This window comes from Corvus hawaiiensis, chromosome 3 (assembly GCF_020740725.1).
Source record: "Corvus hawaiiensis isolate bCorHaw1 chromosome 3, bCorHaw1.pri.cur, whole genome shotgun sequence".
NCBI classification, from domain to species: domain Eukaryota; kingdom Metazoa; phylum Chordata; class Aves; order Passeriformes; family Corvidae; genus Corvus; species Corvus hawaiiensis.
Window position 1 is genome coordinate 38,706,091 of NC_063215.1, and position 19,210 is coordinate 38,725,300.

General features: G+C 35.7%; 1 protein-coding gene across 7 annotated transcripts in view; it reads right to left on the bottom strand.

The window, feature by feature from the left end:
- Positions 1 to 704: 704 nt before the first annotated feature.
- Positions 705 to 19,210, bottom strand: part of MAP3K7 (mitogen-activated protein kinase kinase kinase 7) — a 48,069-nt gene continuing 29,563 nt past the window's right edge. For 2 of the 7 annotated variants that reach the window (XM_048296077.1, XM_048296075.1), the window contains 6 exons: positions 15,040 to 15,107; positions 9,340 to 9,448; positions 7,392 to 7,478; positions 6,522 to 6,583; positions 5,870 to 5,985; positions 705 to 3,869 (listed from right to left, as the gene is read on the bottom strand). In XM_048296077.1, the coding sequence (XP_048152034.1) occupies positions 3,689 to 3,869; positions 5,870 to 5,985; positions 6,522 to 6,583; positions 7,392 to 7,478; positions 9,340 to 9,448; positions 15,040 to 15,107 (623 nt within the window). In that variant the 3' untranslated portion in view covers positions 705 to 3,688. The remainder of the gene's footprint in view (positions 3,870 to 5,869; positions 5,986 to 6,521; positions 6,584 to 7,391; positions 7,479 to 9,339; positions 9,449 to 15,039; positions 15,108 to 19,210) is intronic. The other 5 variants (XM_048296076.1, XM_048296078.1, XM_048296080.1 and 2 more) reach the window with 3 other exon arrangements.

Below are 19,210 nucleotides of genomic sequence, written 5' to 3' on the forward strand. Positions count from 1 at the left end.
TTGTCCTGGCACTGGTTGCCTGTGAGCAGAGGCCGACCCCCACCTGGCTCCACCCTCGTTTCAGGTAGGTAAGAACATGTGAGTACGTAACACTGTGTTTATATTTGCATATACATCTATCTACATGGGTTTACTTTCCTAAAATCCTCCTCATCAATCACTTCACCAGGGATAGCTGTATTCTGAAGGATTAGGTGTGCCACACCTTTTTTCCTTCCCCTTGCTCTTTTTAAACTTTCCCTGCAAGTTGCAGCATGGGACCTGAAAGGGTCAAGTTGTTCAGAACACTTCAGAACAGATCTGAAGCACAATTTTGTGTTCTTCACAGGCAAAGAGACACTTATAGGGGTCATCCCTGTCTCTGCTATGGCAATGAAACCTCTCAAATTGTAACATCCACTATGAACAAAACAGAGAAGTTCCAGGGAATGGAAGTTTTCTGAATTTAACAACAGGAGACAAGCACTTATCTCTTTGCAGAACATCCACAGGGAAGATGTGGCATTCTTAAAATATCTTTATACTCAGTTATGAGTAAGACTATTCATCCTACACCCTAGTTCTGCATACAGGAAGGGACGAGCTCATACCAGAAGAATTTTTTTCAGCAGTGGGAACAACTGCACAATGATTATCTTCCACCCAGTGTGGGATTCCATGAGAGATCACGGATGCTCTGGCAAGCGTTGGGGCATTACTACATGTTTGTGGAAGTCTCTCAGCTTTTATTAATTAGATTCCTGACAAAGCAGTAAAACGCTGTAACAGAAAGCCACACTGCTCATTCCTGAATCATATGAAATCATTCACCATTTTATGTAAAAGTTTTGAATTACAATCTTCAACTCCTCATCAGAAAAAATAACAAACCAAAAAGGCTAAAAAAGCATTTTTGGAAGAACTGCATAGTATACAGAAGCATATTTCAATTGCACAATATCTTACAGAACACAGACTGTAACAAAAAGCAGAGCCTGTTACCTTTTCTGAGAAGGCAGTGCCCAGCCAAAACTAGATGTTTCATCTCCATTAACAGAGGAACAGTTTTAACTGGACAGAAGAGTATGTGAAAAAAGTTCCTGAACAGTCCAAATAGTTTAACAGAAAAATGAAAGTACATTTGTAAACAACTTTAAAACAAGAGCCTTGTGAAAACAATAAAGGTCACTGAAAGTTAAGCTGTTAAACTCTTCTGAGCCCAAACTGCTGTGTTTTACCCTTACAGGTTTTTTTATGATAAACAAATTTTGTCATGCGGAGGAAAACCTAGTGAGAAATCTGGGTAAGTATTTTTTAAATTTTTGGTGGAATTAAGAAAGGGACAATTCGAAGGTAAAAGGTCAGACTCCAAATTCCCTTTGAAAATTACTAGGGTGATAAAACCAAACTATTGATTGAAGCCAACAGTGCACGGTAGCACAGCACTTATTTTATAATCTGAGACCCTTTTTAATGTAAGCCATGAAAAATCATAAGCAACTGCTAGAAATTACTTTTGTATCATTAATTTATCACTGCATTCACTTTCACTATTCAAACCTTGCCACAAAGTGACTTTTCACATACAACACCGATTTACCTTAAGCGTATCTCTTTTACTACATAGCAAAATGTAAAAACCGTCCTGGGAAATGATTTTGTGTATGTAACTATCAATACCTCTGAAGCTGAGCATCAGTATTTATGCTGCTCTACTTAATGCTTCAGCATATGTTAAGTAAGCTGCTGATCACTGAGTGTCTCCATTTTGGTAGGTAGACAGATGTATGTGAACAGCAATGCTTTGGATAACTTGTGCTATTCCTAATACTAGAGTTATTTTCTCCCTCAATTCATTTTGCTATAAATATGTGTGCCCTTAAGTTGATCTCAATATCAGTTTCAGCTAACTAATCAAATTATCTTGCAAGGTTTTGGGAATGAGAACCCTTCCTTTATTGAAATAAAATGAGGGAAAGGTTTCTAACTCCCAAAGGTTTGCCAACAATAGATTTATTTTCAAGACAGGATGTTCAGTAAGTTGTTCATCATCTTTGCTGTTCACAGATAAGCACAACAGTATTAATGGTTTTCATCAAGTAGGCAGGAAGGGAAAGAGAAAATAGTGTAAGGCTTTTCCCCTTAAGATTTTTCCAAGTTCTGCTTATGGGTTCTCACGAATAACCATTCATTTGAAATAAGTGTATTTCAAATTTCAGATTACTTCTCTTTTATTTATAGGGCTCAGCAGCTAAACTTCAATTTCATATTTTTCTTTTGCAAAAAAGTGTTATTAAAACCCTGCCTGTAACTGAGTACATCAAGAACTTACATAAATATGTAAGGAGTAATATATCATTATATTTAGAAATGCCTCATTTTTGTACCAGTTAGAAGTTAATTCATAATCCAAATAATCAATCTGCAATGTAAACAAGTAATTATTTTCTCCTATGTAATAATGGTAAATAATGACACTGAGCATTACATATTCCACTTGAGTTCATTAAATGCAATTCAGTCACAAAGGCAGCAGGCATTCTGTGATGAACTTCCTTTGAGCTATGTTCAAATGAGTGGAATAACTGAGATTCCTGATGGAGATCTAAGCCACTTCCCTCATTTTCTTAATGGTTTCCACTATTTGCATACTCAACTCCATTTTATAATTTGCTATTTAAAATAAATTCATTTCCCCAAACTCTTCTCTCCCTACCCTATCTAAAACAAACTTATTTACATTTAAGGTAAATGCTTTTCACCAAGTAAGTTGTAAGAAAAAAAAAACTCCTAAAACAAAATCAGTAAGGGAGCAAAAACATAAAGGGAGCAAGTATTTCAAGTTCTGTATTAATTTTCTTTCTGAATTTCCTTCCAAAGATGCTACAGGGACAACAGTTTTAAAGGTTTAAAACACGCTATTACATATTTTTGATTATTTCTCTTTCATACAAGGGACCAACTCTGTCCAGTGATCACCTTCCTAACTTTTGCCCAGTATTTAAATGAAACTGCATGTCATTCACACCAAGAAAGTAAACAAAATACAGCCTTTTACTTCAAATATTTTATGAATGCAAGATTACAAGAAATATAATAGTCAAAATGCGGGCTATCAAGCACTGAACCAAGAATGCTGGCATCAGTTTGCCTACCATTTTGCATGTGGAAAAAATACACTATGTCTACAGGTACAAGGCATCACTAATGCATCATGAATTACTCTGGTCAGCCAACATCACCTCTGCAGCTTGGTGCATGTTTCAGTTTATTATGAAAATAATCATCATAATAATAGTTTGAGATGAGACACTGGAACAAAACCATTCTTGAACAGGAAATTTTTTTTTTTTTTGCTCTTACCGAGGTAACACCAAAAACTAAAAATAAGGTCTCACAATTTAGCAGCCTCCTCAACACTTGTTAGGCTAGCCTTCACACAAGGAGCATGCAAACAGCCACTCTTCTTGCTTTAAATTGAGGGCTATTGGTTAATTCAAGTCACTGTTTTTTCACCCTATTCAATCAACCTGTTGAACTGGATGTCCACCTAGGAAAAAGAAAATTAAATGATGTTAAGTGTAGCAGACAAGTACAGATCACACCAAGAAGCTAACACTCATGAGCTGTCATAATAAGGGATAATAATAACAATAAAAAAAAATCAGTCTTTTCTGTGCATATTTTTCATTTGAAAGGTCCCAGGAAATCATGATGTGCCTGGCCGTTTCTGTTGCTGATTTCTGATGACCTCTAATTGTTTTTTGCATTGCTGATAGTATGTTGAGAGACTTTTGTTTTCATCTAACAGCTTTTTATGTTCTTGTACCAGACGGGATGTGTTTTGCTGGTCTTTTTCATCCTGGTCCAGTTCTGCTATTAGTTCTTGTCTGAAATTAGAAAAAAAAAGTCATTGCCATTTATATTCTATTTCTATTTGTGTGTAGATGACTTCATATGTTTCAAATCAGTATTTCATTATCAATCTAAACTCACAGCTGGTGATATTTTGTTTAAAAGAAGTTGACAAAAGAAATGTTATTCTTTAATGTAGTTTGGGGAAAAATTCCCTTCCAAATCAAATCCACATTTAAACTTTAAAATAGCTGAATGACAGAGCCTCAGTCTCTAAAACTGTCCTTTAGATAATGTCTTTCAGATGTAGTTTTACAGGTCACAGTAAAATATCTAAGGAGCCACACAATATTTCATAAATATATTCAACTGCAATTTTAGGTATCTATATGTACATTTTAAATTTCTAAAAGCAACTTAAAATACAAAATTGCAGTAATTTTTGTAACTTTTTAGTGAAGTGCTATTTTCTATCTGGACTTGAACTTATCAAAGCAGTGGAAAAGTAGAATCAAGGAAATTACTTCTGTAAATGGCATTTCACATTATTTATGCCGTAAATAATATGTTCTATATGTTTTTCTAGCAAAGATTTTAGAGGCCCAAACACAGTGATAACCTTACTATAATTTATTCTGTAAAACTGATGTAGCAGTTTGTTTTACTATTTTGTTATGAGGTGACAAGAAGGCAAGCTGCCAGCAATATTTTTGCAACAAAATAGCAAAGGAGAAAGCTCATGTTAATTAATCATTGCCATACGGTTTTTAATTACAGTTAAATAAAACTTAATAATTGTATGAGGGTTGAACTAGTAACTACCTTAACCAGCATTAAATTCATCCATCACATCATTTTTTGTTTTAATGCCTACAGACAATTACATTGTGACTAAGAAAAAACAGTTTGGAAGAAATGTGAATACAAACTTCCTAGAAAAAAAAAAGTAGGAATCTCAAAGCAGAGAATTAAGAGTTTTGAAAAAAATATATTTAAAATAATTTATTGGCCCTTAGGGACAACATAAATAAAATTAAAGTATTATCTTTAGCTTCATTATCTCCTCATCAAATCTAAAAATTCTAGTTACATGTGAAAAAACCAAATTGTTCTCAGAATACTAAGCCCAAAGTGAATATGTGATAGGAGTTCAATCTTAAAGTAATGTTTTCCCCCCTTCTGTAGGCTATTTCTACTGTACAAAAGGTTTACACACACATTTTTCTCATTAGCTAATCCACAAATACCAAGGCAAGCTCCCTATTAGCAGCTGCTCGCCTGCAGTGGCTCAGACACTGGTCCCCAGCATCAGGAAACAGAGCACAACAAACTTGTTATGAACTCAAATTCTGAATCTACAATAACTTTTGATCAAATACAACAATTTGTGCAGCTGCTTTACTTATACGTGTAAACAATGCATGAAGAAAGAGTCTTATTTCCAGTGCACAAGGAGAAGGTACATAACAGCTTTTAGGTCTTAAACCCATGGTAGAAAAATATGAGTGTTGATAATATTGCTGTAAATGCAGTGCTTGACAAAAGTCAGATATATGATTAAAACTAACTGCAAAATGACTAACATTGACACATTACTCAAAAGTCTATAATCCGTTAACTAAATGATTATCTACAAACTACAATTGAAAATATTTTAAGGGACAGTGTTGCAAATAAAATTCAAAGGTTCTTTAACAGTCCAGGTCTTTCATTTGAGATGAAACAAACATTACCAGTTTGTTACATACAGAGATTTGCCACGATGTTATGTAGGACTTGTCCAGAAGAGTCTTAATATTAATTAGAACTTTCCATTACCTGCTCTAAATATTTCATCTGTACTGAGCAGCTCAGTATTTCTGAGTTTAAGGTTAAAAAAATAATTATGCCCTATGAAATGTTACTTCATAAAGCCAGAATTAACAGTCACAGTGATTATTATTTACTTTTTATTATGTATTTTTACTATTATACACAGACTTTGTGTAAAGGAAACACATAGAAGAACATAAAAGGTTAAACACATTTCACTTACTTCCTCTGCAACAGCAATGCAATTTCTGTCTGAACTTTCATATATTCTTGTGCCATTTTGCAGTGCTGTTCAAACACAGCCATAGATTCTTTGGAGTTTGGGCATGGTGCTAGAGGCTGAAAATAAATCAGACATGTTAAAGACTAATGAACTGATATCTAAGTAAATAGTGTGTTAGAATGTCTCTGCAGTGTATTTATAACAGTCTTAAAAACAGTAAGCTTTTAAAAATAAGTGCCAAACCATGCCCTGGAAAATATTACTGCACCAATGTCAAGGTTTACTTAAATCTGAAGTTTTTAATCTGACACTTGTCACAAAAATCAAAGCAGTGTTTAATCCCACACATAAAAAATAAAGTGTATACAACAATTTGATTCAGTAACACTGAAGCAAATAATGTCTTATTTTGACAGTCAAACTCAGCTTACATTTGGTTTTAGGGATCATGTTTCCCAGGGCTTGTTTTTAATAGCTTGATCAAACCTGAGTCAACTAATCTCAGATTACATAATATATTTTTTTAGCCTTGGTCAAAAATTAGACAGAACATAAACCCAGGTAGATATGTGGCACTATATTTTGCAGCCCCAAAGTCACACGTTAGAATAAAATGCAAACTTGAGAATCTAATGAAGTGTATATTTATTACCTGTAACTGATGATCTAATGTGAGATATGCCATTGGGATGGAGTTATCTGACCCATTGGTCTCTGTAACAATACCAAGAAAATGTTAATGTATTTTCAAGAGTTAATTCTATTCTTACAGGATAAAAACAAGAATTCTAAGTAATTTCACAATACACAATCTGAATGTGGATAGGCAGATGGAAATAGCAGCGTTCCAATCCCAAGGCAGATGAATCATTTTGTTTTTCTGATAGTTAAGAACATCAAAAGTATGGTCTATCACATCAAGAAGAAATAAAAATTATGGTTATCAACCTACATTTCTAGAAGCCATGTAACAGCACACAGATTTTAAAAATACTATTTTTGTACAGTTTGCAATCATTTCTGTTTATAAAAAAATTGCCATTTCATTCTTGTTTATGAAGGATCAGCCAGCCAGCCCATGCATCTAATGACTTTAAAATTAGAAGCTGTGCAAATCAGCTCTGCCAAAGTAAAATAAGCACAACCTCCTGCTCAGTTTTGAAACCTGCTCCCAGTGAGGTCTCTAAGTATCTTCCTCACAACATGCTCTAGGGCATCTCCTCTGCTCTGTATAGATACTTTGTAAGTAGCAAGGAACCCAATAACCAATCCGTCTCCTGGGCATGGCTGCTCTCTTCTTACACTGCCGTTACTCTGGATTTCTCTAGAGCTTTCATTCCAGATTTAGTATGTTCCTGAAATCTTTTGGTAGCCCACAATCTGGGGATCACGAGGTTACTGTTAAGCTTTAAGAGACACAGGAGTAAAGACACACGGAGAAACTACTGATTTTACAGCCGCATAATTGCTACTAGAGGATTATATGGAGAAGGGTAGGTGGGAAAAAAAAGGGGCTGCTTACCCATACCCCAAAAGCACCTGCCACAGAGTAGTCGTGGTAGAGAAACTAAGGTGTTGCCCTCAAAGACTATGCTATTTCCAAGAGCAGCTTCAAAAGGAAACAGAAATAAGAGGGTGGGAATGGAGAAAAAGTAGTTAAGTGTATGCTTGTAAGGAAACTGGAAGGTGGTAAAAACAAAAAAAAAAAAAAAAAGAAAACAACCCTAAAACCAGAGACTTAATCACCATGGTATCTTAAATGCAAACAACATGAGAAGTCCTTCCCTACATTAGACTATTGTCATATATGAATACTGCTACAATGAAGGAATCATTGCAATGCTTCAGAAATACATCAATACATGTAAATACTTCGGATGACATTCCTGAGTGTTTCACCACCATGTCACAGAACTGCAAATTTTCCTTGATTGACCAGATTTGGCTGCATCCTTGTTTTAACACTTTGCTTCACTAAATTATAAAAGTAGCATCTTTTACAGAAAACCAAAATTATTTCTCTCTTCAGAAATTTGAACAATTCTTTGTGCATGGCCTACATAAACCTAGCAAGAAAAAGTATACATGTGGCACATTCTGTATTTACCTGAGTATAAGGAGAGTGATTTCTGTGGGCCAGAAAACAGACCTGACTTTTAGCTCCAGTGCTGTGCTGCATTTAAGACCAAAAACTTGGCACAAACTTTTGTTGCACTGGCTTATGATATGCAATTTTCAGGTCCCAATGAACTATTGACTGGGTAAGAGCTTGCTTCCGATGTGAGGCAGCAATTCCCATTAGTGCTCACTGCCTAAAGCAGCTCGGGATCCATGCTGCACAAGACGGCACAGGGTGGGCTGTTGCAATGGGCAAAGGCTTGGGGAAGTTATGAGTGACAAGCACTGACTGTGGTCAGGCAAAGCAACAAAGGACAGAAAGAAGAAAATAGAGAAGTGAAACACAGGAGTGTGTTGTCCTCCCACAAACACGGGGGAAAAAAAGTTCATCTTACATAATTACCTTACATTTGGTAAAATACAAGTGTGCAAATATACATACATATTTATGTATATATTTATATATGGTCATGCAAGAGTCAGTCACCACATGAGTTTCCACTTTGCAGGTGGTTACAGAAAATGTCTGATCATCCAGATGAAAAGGATCACAAGAAAAAGATTACAGAATCTGAGACTAAGTTTAAGATTCAACACGTACATTTCCATAACAAAAATGTAGTTTTTATTTATATTCTAAAAAGGAATTTGTGGGGATCCATTGTTTTCCTGCAGTCCAGTACTGGTTGTTTCCATAACAGAATGCATTGACATTTAAAATCAAATTGAACTATTCAATTATCTTTATTCTTAATCCTATTTCATAACAAAAGAACAGTGATGCTACAGTAGAAGTATTTACAATGTTTCTGCAGACACATTAGTTCATTTAAAACCAGTAATTTTGTGTGCTCATTTACATTCTGCATAAGCAAAATCACAACAGAGATGAAAGATAGAAGTAACCTACTCCAGCTGATACTCACCTGCATAACATTTAATTCCAGATGTCTGGGCAATGAAATCTTTAAATGTGCATTCAAAATACAAATGGACAAGACTAAAACGTTCCAAGATGTCTGTTCCCCTAATTCCCCAAAACCACACTAGAGTAAAAAACCGGTGCTAACAAGATCTTCATTAAATATTACTACCACTGTAGTGTACAGTACTTTCTTAAAAGCAAAATGCTTACAAGTTCACGTAACTTAACAGTCTATAAAAAGGCATTCTTAAAGTGTATGTGAAGAACAAGGCACTAATGTAATGACTGGATTTAAGCAGAACTTGAAAGAATCATGATCTTCATTGCTTACTTTTATTTATATCTGAACACATACCCCACACCACAACCAAATAAATATTTTCATTTTTTTACCGGCAAAAATATTAAGTAATGGACAAAGGATTACCTGCATCATCTGGTGTCCATGGATTACGTGTTGGCTTTTCAGAGGTTGGTCCCGAGGTAGTGATCATTCTCACACTAGGACTAGATGATCTACTGCTGTTTCTACTCTCCTGGAATGACAAAATAAAATGAAATGACAAGTTAACAGAAGATTTTTTGAGAAGTTCATTACGAAGAAAAAAAAAGCTGAAGAAATCTGAACCTATAATCCTCCAAAATGCTCTCCCTCCCCAAGCTTTTACCCTGAATGCTCTCCTAACGGTTTCATCAACTTTACATGCATTGCAGGGATAATTTCATCCCCATTTTTTCTCCTTTACTGTGTAAAAGAAATGGATACAATTTTGCTATTCAGCATAATAAAAAGCAATGCTGAACAACGTGTTCAAGATCTTTATAGAAAATCATGACAATATGCCTAGTAATTTTCACACCATCATTCAGTGAAATCTAGCAGCTCCACAACATAAGGAAGAAATAAAGTTTGTTTCCAATGTTTAATCAGTGAATGGAACTACATTCAATTAAAGGAATACAGCTTAGTAGCTGCACTAGACTACTGTGTATTAATCTACAGTTTTCTTCTGGTTCTTTTGTTAACTCAGAGGTTATGTGATTAATCGTCAGAAAACTTGAAAAAAGAGCTTAATCAAAAAGGATCAATCAATTGAAGCACATCAATCAGAAAATGAGTACCTTCTCCCTCATGAAGCAAATTAAGAACTAAACCGAAATTCTGAAGGATGTTTTTTCATGTACTTTTTGACTCCTCCAATCCTTTTGTTTACCAAAGCACAAAAACATAATACACATTTCATTATTCTACTAAGCTGCTTTTTCAGAAATGTTATTTGCAATACATATGTTTCTATTTCACCTATCCCCTCAGTGACATTAAATTAACACAGTAAAGGATTTAAGACTATAAGCCCCAGCCAAGTTTCTCAGAAAAAAATGAAGTAAAAAGAAAAGATGCTATTAAAATACAACTATTTTCAAGGTGACGTATTTATCATGAAATGATTCATTAAATGACTCAATTTTTCAAAAGAAGCACTCAAATATATGTTAACTAGAAACTATATTTCTTCATGACTGTTTCCAAATATCCTACTTTAAATTAAGTTTTAAAATTCAGGATTTCAGCCAAGTAACGATTCAAAGAATAACAAGATTCTACACACTGAAAGATCCATTATTTCAAATGCATAGTCTTTCTTCTGCAATGTTTATTAAGCATTTTGTGTTTTATGTTAACAGCCAGAAACAGGACATTAAACTGTAGAAATAGTCTGATGGATATTATTGAGATGACAGATTTGAAAAATCTTTTGTGTTGGAGTCTTTGTTGTCATTAAGTAAGGTTTAAGTTGTCGAGCTTACTGTTAATGTCCTCAGATATGAATGATAAACACACCCTGCTGACGTAAAAGATTAGAAAATAGAGAAAGCACTTGTAACAGCTTTTAAGTCCTTTAAGCAAAAAGAGAGTTGTTGAGTATCTATAGTGGATAGTGAAGGGCACCTGAGAAATACTCTGGTTACAGTAACTACTCAGTGCTTTACCAGATTGTTTTGGTCCATCAACCAAAAAATATTTCCTTGATATCACTATTTACATGAAATTCAGTAGATATAGAAATGAAGGAATCACATCTGAAGCATACCTAAAAAGCACTACAAAGCTGAAGAGAAGTTCCCCAGACTGAACACAGGTGAGATTACAGTGTTTGAGCATATGTTGAGTGAGATACTTTAGGTCTCCTGGATGGCAGCCCCTCTGACAGGTAAACCAGTGTCTGTACTTTAGCAATCAGTTTCTGCTACCCCTTCATCCTTGCTTCCTCCAGACTCGCTAGCAGGTTACTCTCAAATCGTCTTTGCCAGGTGGTCAAACCCACAAGGCATTCTTAGCTTCCATTTCTCAAAGACTTGCAGTCTTGAAAAGCTGGCACACTCTGAGGAATAACCCCCTTGAAGTTTAATTTAAATACGCAACACAATTTAAAGAAATCATCGTTACTAGTCCTGTTTCCTCATCTCATCTGTGAATTTTATCTTGCTGTGAAAGGGGAGAAAAAAACCCGAATGTACATCTGTGACAAATTTCACAATCTCACGGACAGAATGATTCATCTGTATAATATCAGATCCCCAAATTATCCCACTTAGCTTGCATGCATGTGGGCATGTACATTCTGACCTTGCTTCTCAACTGTTCATGTCAGTACATAGTTTTCTTTAATATATTAATTTTTTTCACTTCAAAGTAAACTTTAAGAGTTACGAAGGCCCAGCAACAGTTATGACATCCCCTCTCCCCCAAAATACCAACAATACCAAAACAGAACAAAAAAAATGTTTAAAAGAGGTAGCAGGTAGTTTTGGTATTTATGGTAGTACTGTGAAAGATGATGTACCAAAACAACCAAACCAATAAAAGATACACAGGAAGGAGAAAGATACCGCACTGGGTATCTGATCACAACCTGCAGATCTTGAGTCATTATGCCAGATATGTTTCTCAGTATCTGTATAAAACATTAAATTTTGTAAAGACTGCATGCAGCATAAATAGCAATTTGCTGTGTTCCTTTAAGTTCCCAAAAACAGTACTAGTTGCAGTTCAGAGTCTGCACATCTGTTTCTGTGTCACAGAGGTGTTAAAGCAAGAGCAACAGTGCTAGACAGAGGACGTACTAAAATGTTTTAAAGTGCATGTACAGGGAATAGGCACAAGAAAGAATTCAGTGCAAAAAAAAGAGAAGATATTAATAGAGAATCACAGTATAGAGACAGAAACAAAGGAAAATGTAGCATTTGACTTTAGAAGGAACAGTTGCATCAGGGCTGCTCATGTCACTTGGAGTAAGGACCAGTCTAAAGTCCCCCAGCACTATAATCTGTGAAAATTCAGACCTAAACACATGTTCTGAACACAAAATCACTCCAACAGCTGATCCAAAGATGGAAAACCTTTCACCTAGCAAATCTTCCTATCTAAACTGTTGATGCTGAGTAGTAAAACCTTCAGTAAAGCACTATTAGTGTCTACTGTTGAGAAAAACAGTAAGAGCAGTAAGTGTCTCAACAACATAAACATAGTAATCATCAGCCATTCAAGCCACACAAAAAATTCTTCTAAGAGCACGCAGAAATAAAATAGACATACAATCATAAAACACACAGTTAAATTAAAATAGACAAACAGGCACACAGGAAGACAAGAGTCTTGGTCTACCCCTTTCAGGTAAGCACACAAACTTTGGTATATGTATTATTAAATATTTATTGTATGTTTATATATATATATAGAGTATATATTTTTATTGTATATTAATTAATCTTATATACACATGTATTTGAATATTTATATCCAATATTAGTGTTTTCCTTCACCTTAAGAAAAATTCCATTCTGAATTGGAAAAACCTTTCTAATGAAAACCCAGTAGTTAGAATCATTTTCTATTGACACAGCAGCAATTTTCAGGAAAAATATGTTCAATAAAAATATTTCTGATCAGCTTTACTGTGTCAAATAGTTAAAAGCTAGAAAAGAGACACCGTGGCAATCCTTCAGCTTGAGTGGGATAGGGCCTTTCCCAGCCTGGGTGAGGGAGCAGAGGCACGCAGGGCCACGGCTGCTTGGTGAAGAAGGCTGTGCTGCAGAGTGGGTGTAAGGGAGAATGGAATGCAGGGAAGAAGGATGTTTGCAATGAAGGGAGGGAGGGGGAAGGGGATTTTCACATTAGAAAGGATACCCTATATATGGTATAGTGCATATGGGGAGACTGGATAAACTGACCAGAGATATGCCAGTCAGATGTTTTTTCTGCTTTAGCTTGTAGATTGCTTAGAGAGATAGCAGTTCAAAACTTCTAATAAAAAATCAAGGCACTGAGGTCTAGAGCTATAGAAACCCATACAGATGAATCTTAAGTCTTTAGCCATAATTCCATTGTGCTTTGATTCCTCATGGTTTTCCAATTTTTTTTTTTTTTTTAATATACAAGCATGTGTACATCAAAAGTTAGCATTAGTTTCAGTGGACTTCTCTATCTCTCCTCCCATCAAAAAGGGGATAAAAATTCATTACTTGTTTATACGGATAGTGCAACAATGTCTTTGAAACTGCAGTTTTCATGCCTGTTAAAATACTATGTTTTCCAGATTTTACCATAATGTTTCCAAAGAAACTGCAGGAGAGCAACAGACAATTGTAATTCTTCCACTTACATTTCCAATATGTACACTATCAGAACCAAGAAAGTAAAATGTGACTGGTTCTTCTATAGACCCACATGAGAAATTGGTGAGGTAAACATAAAACAAAACTTCTGTATCCTTCTGTTCACAAGAACAATTTAGCTAGAACATCCATACAAGTAGTCAAACAGCTTTCTAAGAAAGATTATTATAACAGTTACTAAGATATGAAGCAAATGATGAAAATCTGAAATATTAACCATTCATTAAAATGAACAGAATGAAAACTTTCAAATACAAAAGCTGTAATTAAATATATTCATACATCAATCAGCACAATTTGGTATAACTGATGTATTGTCACAATTTTTTCCCCCAAGTCTTGAATAATTTTAATTCTACAATTAACTGAATAGGCTACATTGTTCCCTAAATTTTGCAGATTAATTTCTTTCTAACAAACCTGTCTTCTCTGAAGATAATAAAATGTATTTCAGACTTGTTATTTTCTGATAGACGTACATAGTAAATTTACTAATACCTACAGGATTGATGAGGTTTCTGTGGCTATCACACTCCACAGAATTGAAGAAAAATCAAAGGTTATCTCCCTGGTAATTACACTCCCCAAGAATTACCACCTATTTGAGATTATTGTAGTAGGTTGTTTAATATGGAAACCTGATTAACCTGATGAATATGCTAAGCACCAGTATCCCACATTCAAATAATACTAGGGATCTCAAAATTGCTAATTCACACTAAGTACCAAATAGCCTCTGTGAACTATTGAAGCAATCAAAACCAGAAAATAAACACATCTGAATGAAGCATTAGCTATACTTTTCTCATTTAAAATTGAAATGAAACTAGGAGCATATTATGTAGCATACCACTGTTTCTGTTACCAGGGCATTTACAATACCAGACAAATAGCTATGTTATTATAAAATATCTTTTTGAAATAGTGTTTTTTTTAAACATAACTTTGTGACAATACTCTGCTGTAAACCTTTCACAAGAAATAGAAAGATATTTCTGTAATTTACTATTCAGGATTCAGAGATTGCTATTAAATAACATTTATGATACTGATGCACATGCTTTTTATTTTCATGCAGAAAGTGAGTCTATATATAACTGTTTTAGACAGTAAGTAGTAATTACTACTGTTTTCTACATACAGAGAAACAAAAAGGCTTTCCTGTGTAACATGTGCTCTCAGCCGAATTAGGCGGTACACAAAAAACATGTGTACATAAAACCGATAAATACTGCATAAGCTATACAGAAAATGCTTCTCCATCTAGAGCTCATTCATAGTTACCCTCACAGCATCTCATTTCAGTGCAATACAAACAACACTATAGTCTGCCAAGCTTCCACATCATTCCTATGAAAGCATCAAATGTGAAGAGTTCCAGATCGATTCCCAAGTACAGATTTGGTGCTGACTTTGCTGAAAGGCAAAGAAGAGATGAGAAGGACATTACCTGACTGGACTCTGTTCCAGCAACACTAAGATCTTGAATGGATCTGCGCCTCTGCTGTCCGTTTCCTGCTGGGAAAAAAACAAAACAAAAACAAACCAGTGAAATATACTCAGAACTAAATAAGAAGGGTGCGACTGTTGCAGAGGAGCTTGGAATTTGTACAAATCCACAGAGACAAAGTCAGAGAGGGGGAGAGAGAGACAGCTGCAGAATTTTAACTCAAAACATGCTGGCCTGTCAACAAAAAGTATACCCTAATACAATAACCACTCCTACCACATGAATAGCTGCTGCACTCTACTCCACCATCTTCTGTCACATGTATTTGGTCAGGCTTAGTACTTGGGGCAGGAGCTGATGACGACATCTATTTCAAGTGCGTTACGTTATGGGGATTTCTAAAAGCTAAACCGCGAAGATAACAGGCTGCCAGCTTTAACCTGTTGCTCTTTGGCTTGCTCAAGGAACACAGCAAGGACTTCTGCCTGTATGCTGCTCCTCTCAAGAAAACTAAAGTGAAAGCGCTTCCTTCTGGTCTCCTATCTCCTTCAGAGGAATAAAACTACGTCCTATTCTCATGCTCTGAGAAGTGTGAAAAGGGGACCGTTCAGCTAAATCACATCTCACCATCAACCTATGAAGCACAATGCTGTAATCTTTTCCTCTTCTCCTTCCACCTGTTCGCAATTATCCACCAGTGACAGCTACATAAAACAGTTTAAATTTTAGCACTGACACGCAATCAAAGGCATTTTCAGGAAACAAAATCTCCTTAAATATAAAAGGAGATTATGCAACAGAATCTCCCCAGCTACTTTGATTTTTATTACAGTGATTGTTTATATTATCTCTTGAGAGCAGGTCAGCTGTCCAAAAGGAAACACCAAAATGTCCTGAGTAACAGCTGACAATGCTCAAAATTCTTGCTCTTAGCTCTGCATTACGTAACTCTGCTACTGGAGGGGAGCATCTGAAACACGTACTGCAGCCGTGGCAGCCCCTCGCCCAGCGGCCCTGCACTCGGCTACCAACACAGCTCACTCAAAGCCCTGCAAAAGGCATCACATTGCTGACCTTTTAGATACTTCTCATTCAGCATCATTCCCACGACTCCAAGCCTATCCCAACACGTGTTTTGAATTGCAACAGTTACTACAAAAATGTAAGAGTATTTAATATTGATTGATATATTTAATAAGCTTTTAAGTTTTTAAATATACGTACTATTACACTTAGGAACACACTAACACAAAACAGCAATACAAAATTTTTAGCGTCACTTTATCAGTTTGTCATGACGTTTTAAAATTTATAGAAAGTACTATAAGAAACAAGCATATAAGAAAATCAAGCAGGATTCTAGAACAGGAATATACTTTTCACTCTGACTACAAATGGATTTGGATTGCAACTGTTCTGTGGTCCTGATCTTTTGCTTCTGAAATTCAGGGAAAGTATATACTTACCTAAGCAACAATGGCTAAGTTGTGTTAAATTCTTTGATACTAGGGATCTTGTGAATGACAAATCTATGTCAAAATGTCTGAACTTGTTCATTTGCAGTGAACTTTTTCACTACATAATCATTTAACAAGCAAGATTATACATTTAATAGAATTCTGTGCTGTGGATACTTCATCTGGCTGCCACAGCTCATCTCAATATTCAAGATATGTGTGATCCACCCACGACTGATACAAAATTATGTGCACATTTCATTCAACAACATTGTTATAAAATTAGCTCAGCTGAAATAGGCTTGCAAAAATATCTGAAATTCTCATTTCAGATTAGCAACATTTGTGAATTTAAAGAACCCAGCACATGTGTTGCTGAAATATTAGAACATGGCTGCCAAAATGTTAAAATAATCAGGGTGGGGTGCAAGAAAGAAAAGAAAATGCCTTGCAGGAAGTGAAGGGGTGGGGGGGGAAGGAAAGAGGGGCCAAAACTACTGTGTTGTAAAAAATGAACACCTTTAAATGAAATATTTTCAAGTTAGTAGCATGAGGGAAGAGCAAGCTCTACTAGGCAATGCCATTTTAATTAGTGTAACTACTGCAGACATCTGGCAAATAGCTTCGACAAGGCAGAAACAGACTATAAATCAACAAATACTTATTGCTCCAGATTCAAGACAAATTTCAATTGAAAAATATACTATACAACACAACAGAAAATAGTTATTTGAAAAGATCACAGCTACTTCTTTATGCTTTCCTCTCCCAGTTTTGATCTTGTTCTTACCTCTATGTCCATTTAAAAATCATTTTTTTGTCATTATAAAACTAAGAGATTTGTATATGGACAGAAGTTAATCCACAGTAACTTGATGCACAGTATCAAGCTTTTGGTGGTTTACAGGATTTTAAGATTAAAAAGCGAATGTCACAAAAATACTTCGTGGCCTCAGAAAAACCCATTTCACATAGTGTTGTTTATTTTCTAAAATTAAATTCTAAAGGAACAGGAAACTTCCATCATGTCCTGCCCCACATACTGCAGGCAAAAATAAATTCTACAACTTATTAAAGCTTTTGATCACCACCCCCACCCGGCCGCCAAATATCCAGACCAGCTATGACCTCTTCTCCCTGCCCTTTAGCAGATACTTGCGTCTCCTTTTACACTTTCTTATTTACTCACAGTCCTCTCTTTGCTTTACACACCTACAAGGCTCAAGGCTCTATCACAGTGCAGGGTGATCAGTGACTGTAACAATGGTACAAGACATTTTGAAGAAGTTAAAACATTGATCTGAATTCCAGAAAAATGAAGTGATCTGGGAAGACAAGGGTGGGATTTCTGGCATATACTGATTTTAAAAGTACATAGAAAAACTACAGACCTACAGCATCCATAATTCCTATCCACCTTCTAAAGACCCTCTACAAAATGTGTGTATCTTGAGTAATCATTTATGCAGTGTCAATGCTATAAAAATCGTAACGCTGTGGCACAGTTTCAGATGACAAAATTACAAAGCCAAATGTACACATGCTAAATGCACGAGATGTCTAACATTGCCAGTGAAGAGAAGGCTGTACTTGTAGGTATATTTGCTAGATGCTGCTTGAATGGTTTCTATCAAAAAAGTACAAAAACCTAGAATTCATATTTCTTTTGTTTCTTTAAACATAAAGATACTTAAACCTTTTGTACTTACTAGGATTTTTAAAATATATATATGCATATAAAAATAAAGTTGATGCTTATAACCTGTATTATACATACTGTAAATTAAAAAAAAAAAGAATTAGCCTAGTCACTAGGCTATCTGGTTGCAGGATACCACGACTGCAAACTCATTTGCTAAATTGTTACACAAAGGAGGAATTATTTGATCCATTTTTCTGTTTCTAATTTTTGTAAGCTAGTAACACAAAATAACATCTTAAATGAACAAATAGTTCTAGTCACCTTTACTGTACTTATTTAGAAAGAAGAGCAAATATATTCTAAAAACTTCCCCGCCTGCCAATATTTTACCTTTAATTGATAAAAACATGTGTTTTACGACCTTGGTAGCATAATCAGTTCATGGACGAAATACAGTTGAGGCAACACATTACGAAAACCCCCAATGATAGCAGATGTAGTACTCATACTTCCAAAATAGCCCTGCCCAAAGCAGCTGACTCACGGTAACATGCCTGCCTGGTGCCTCCCCTCTTCGGGCAGCAGCTGCTCTACCATGTGCTCAGCACAACTCCAGGCAGCAGCACAGACCGGCACTTGTGCGGCTCCAAGGACAGGGACGAGCTGCTCGCCCTATCGAGGGACGTGACCAGGGAAGTTCGGAGGAGCCAGGTCTGTGGCAGAAGTAGTATGGAACATAACTGGGTGGGATTGAGATGGTGGTGACAGTTTGGGGGTCTTGGAAGTTTAGGGGTCTAGACAGTGGAAAGTGTGTTTAGACGCCCAAACTGAGACCCTTGTGCTGAGAGAGGAAAGAAGTGAGAAATACACAGATGAGTATAATTAATTTACTGGGCAGACGATCACATTCTGGCATGTAATGATTAATCTCATTTTTTTCTGGCTTTGGGATTATTACTGGAAAGCTGTTCTGCCAACCAGAAAACTTCAAATACAAAGCCCGGATTCATTTGCAGACAATTTACCTATTTTTTTCTGTAGTGCCCATACTGTCTTTTAGCTTAAGTAGTTC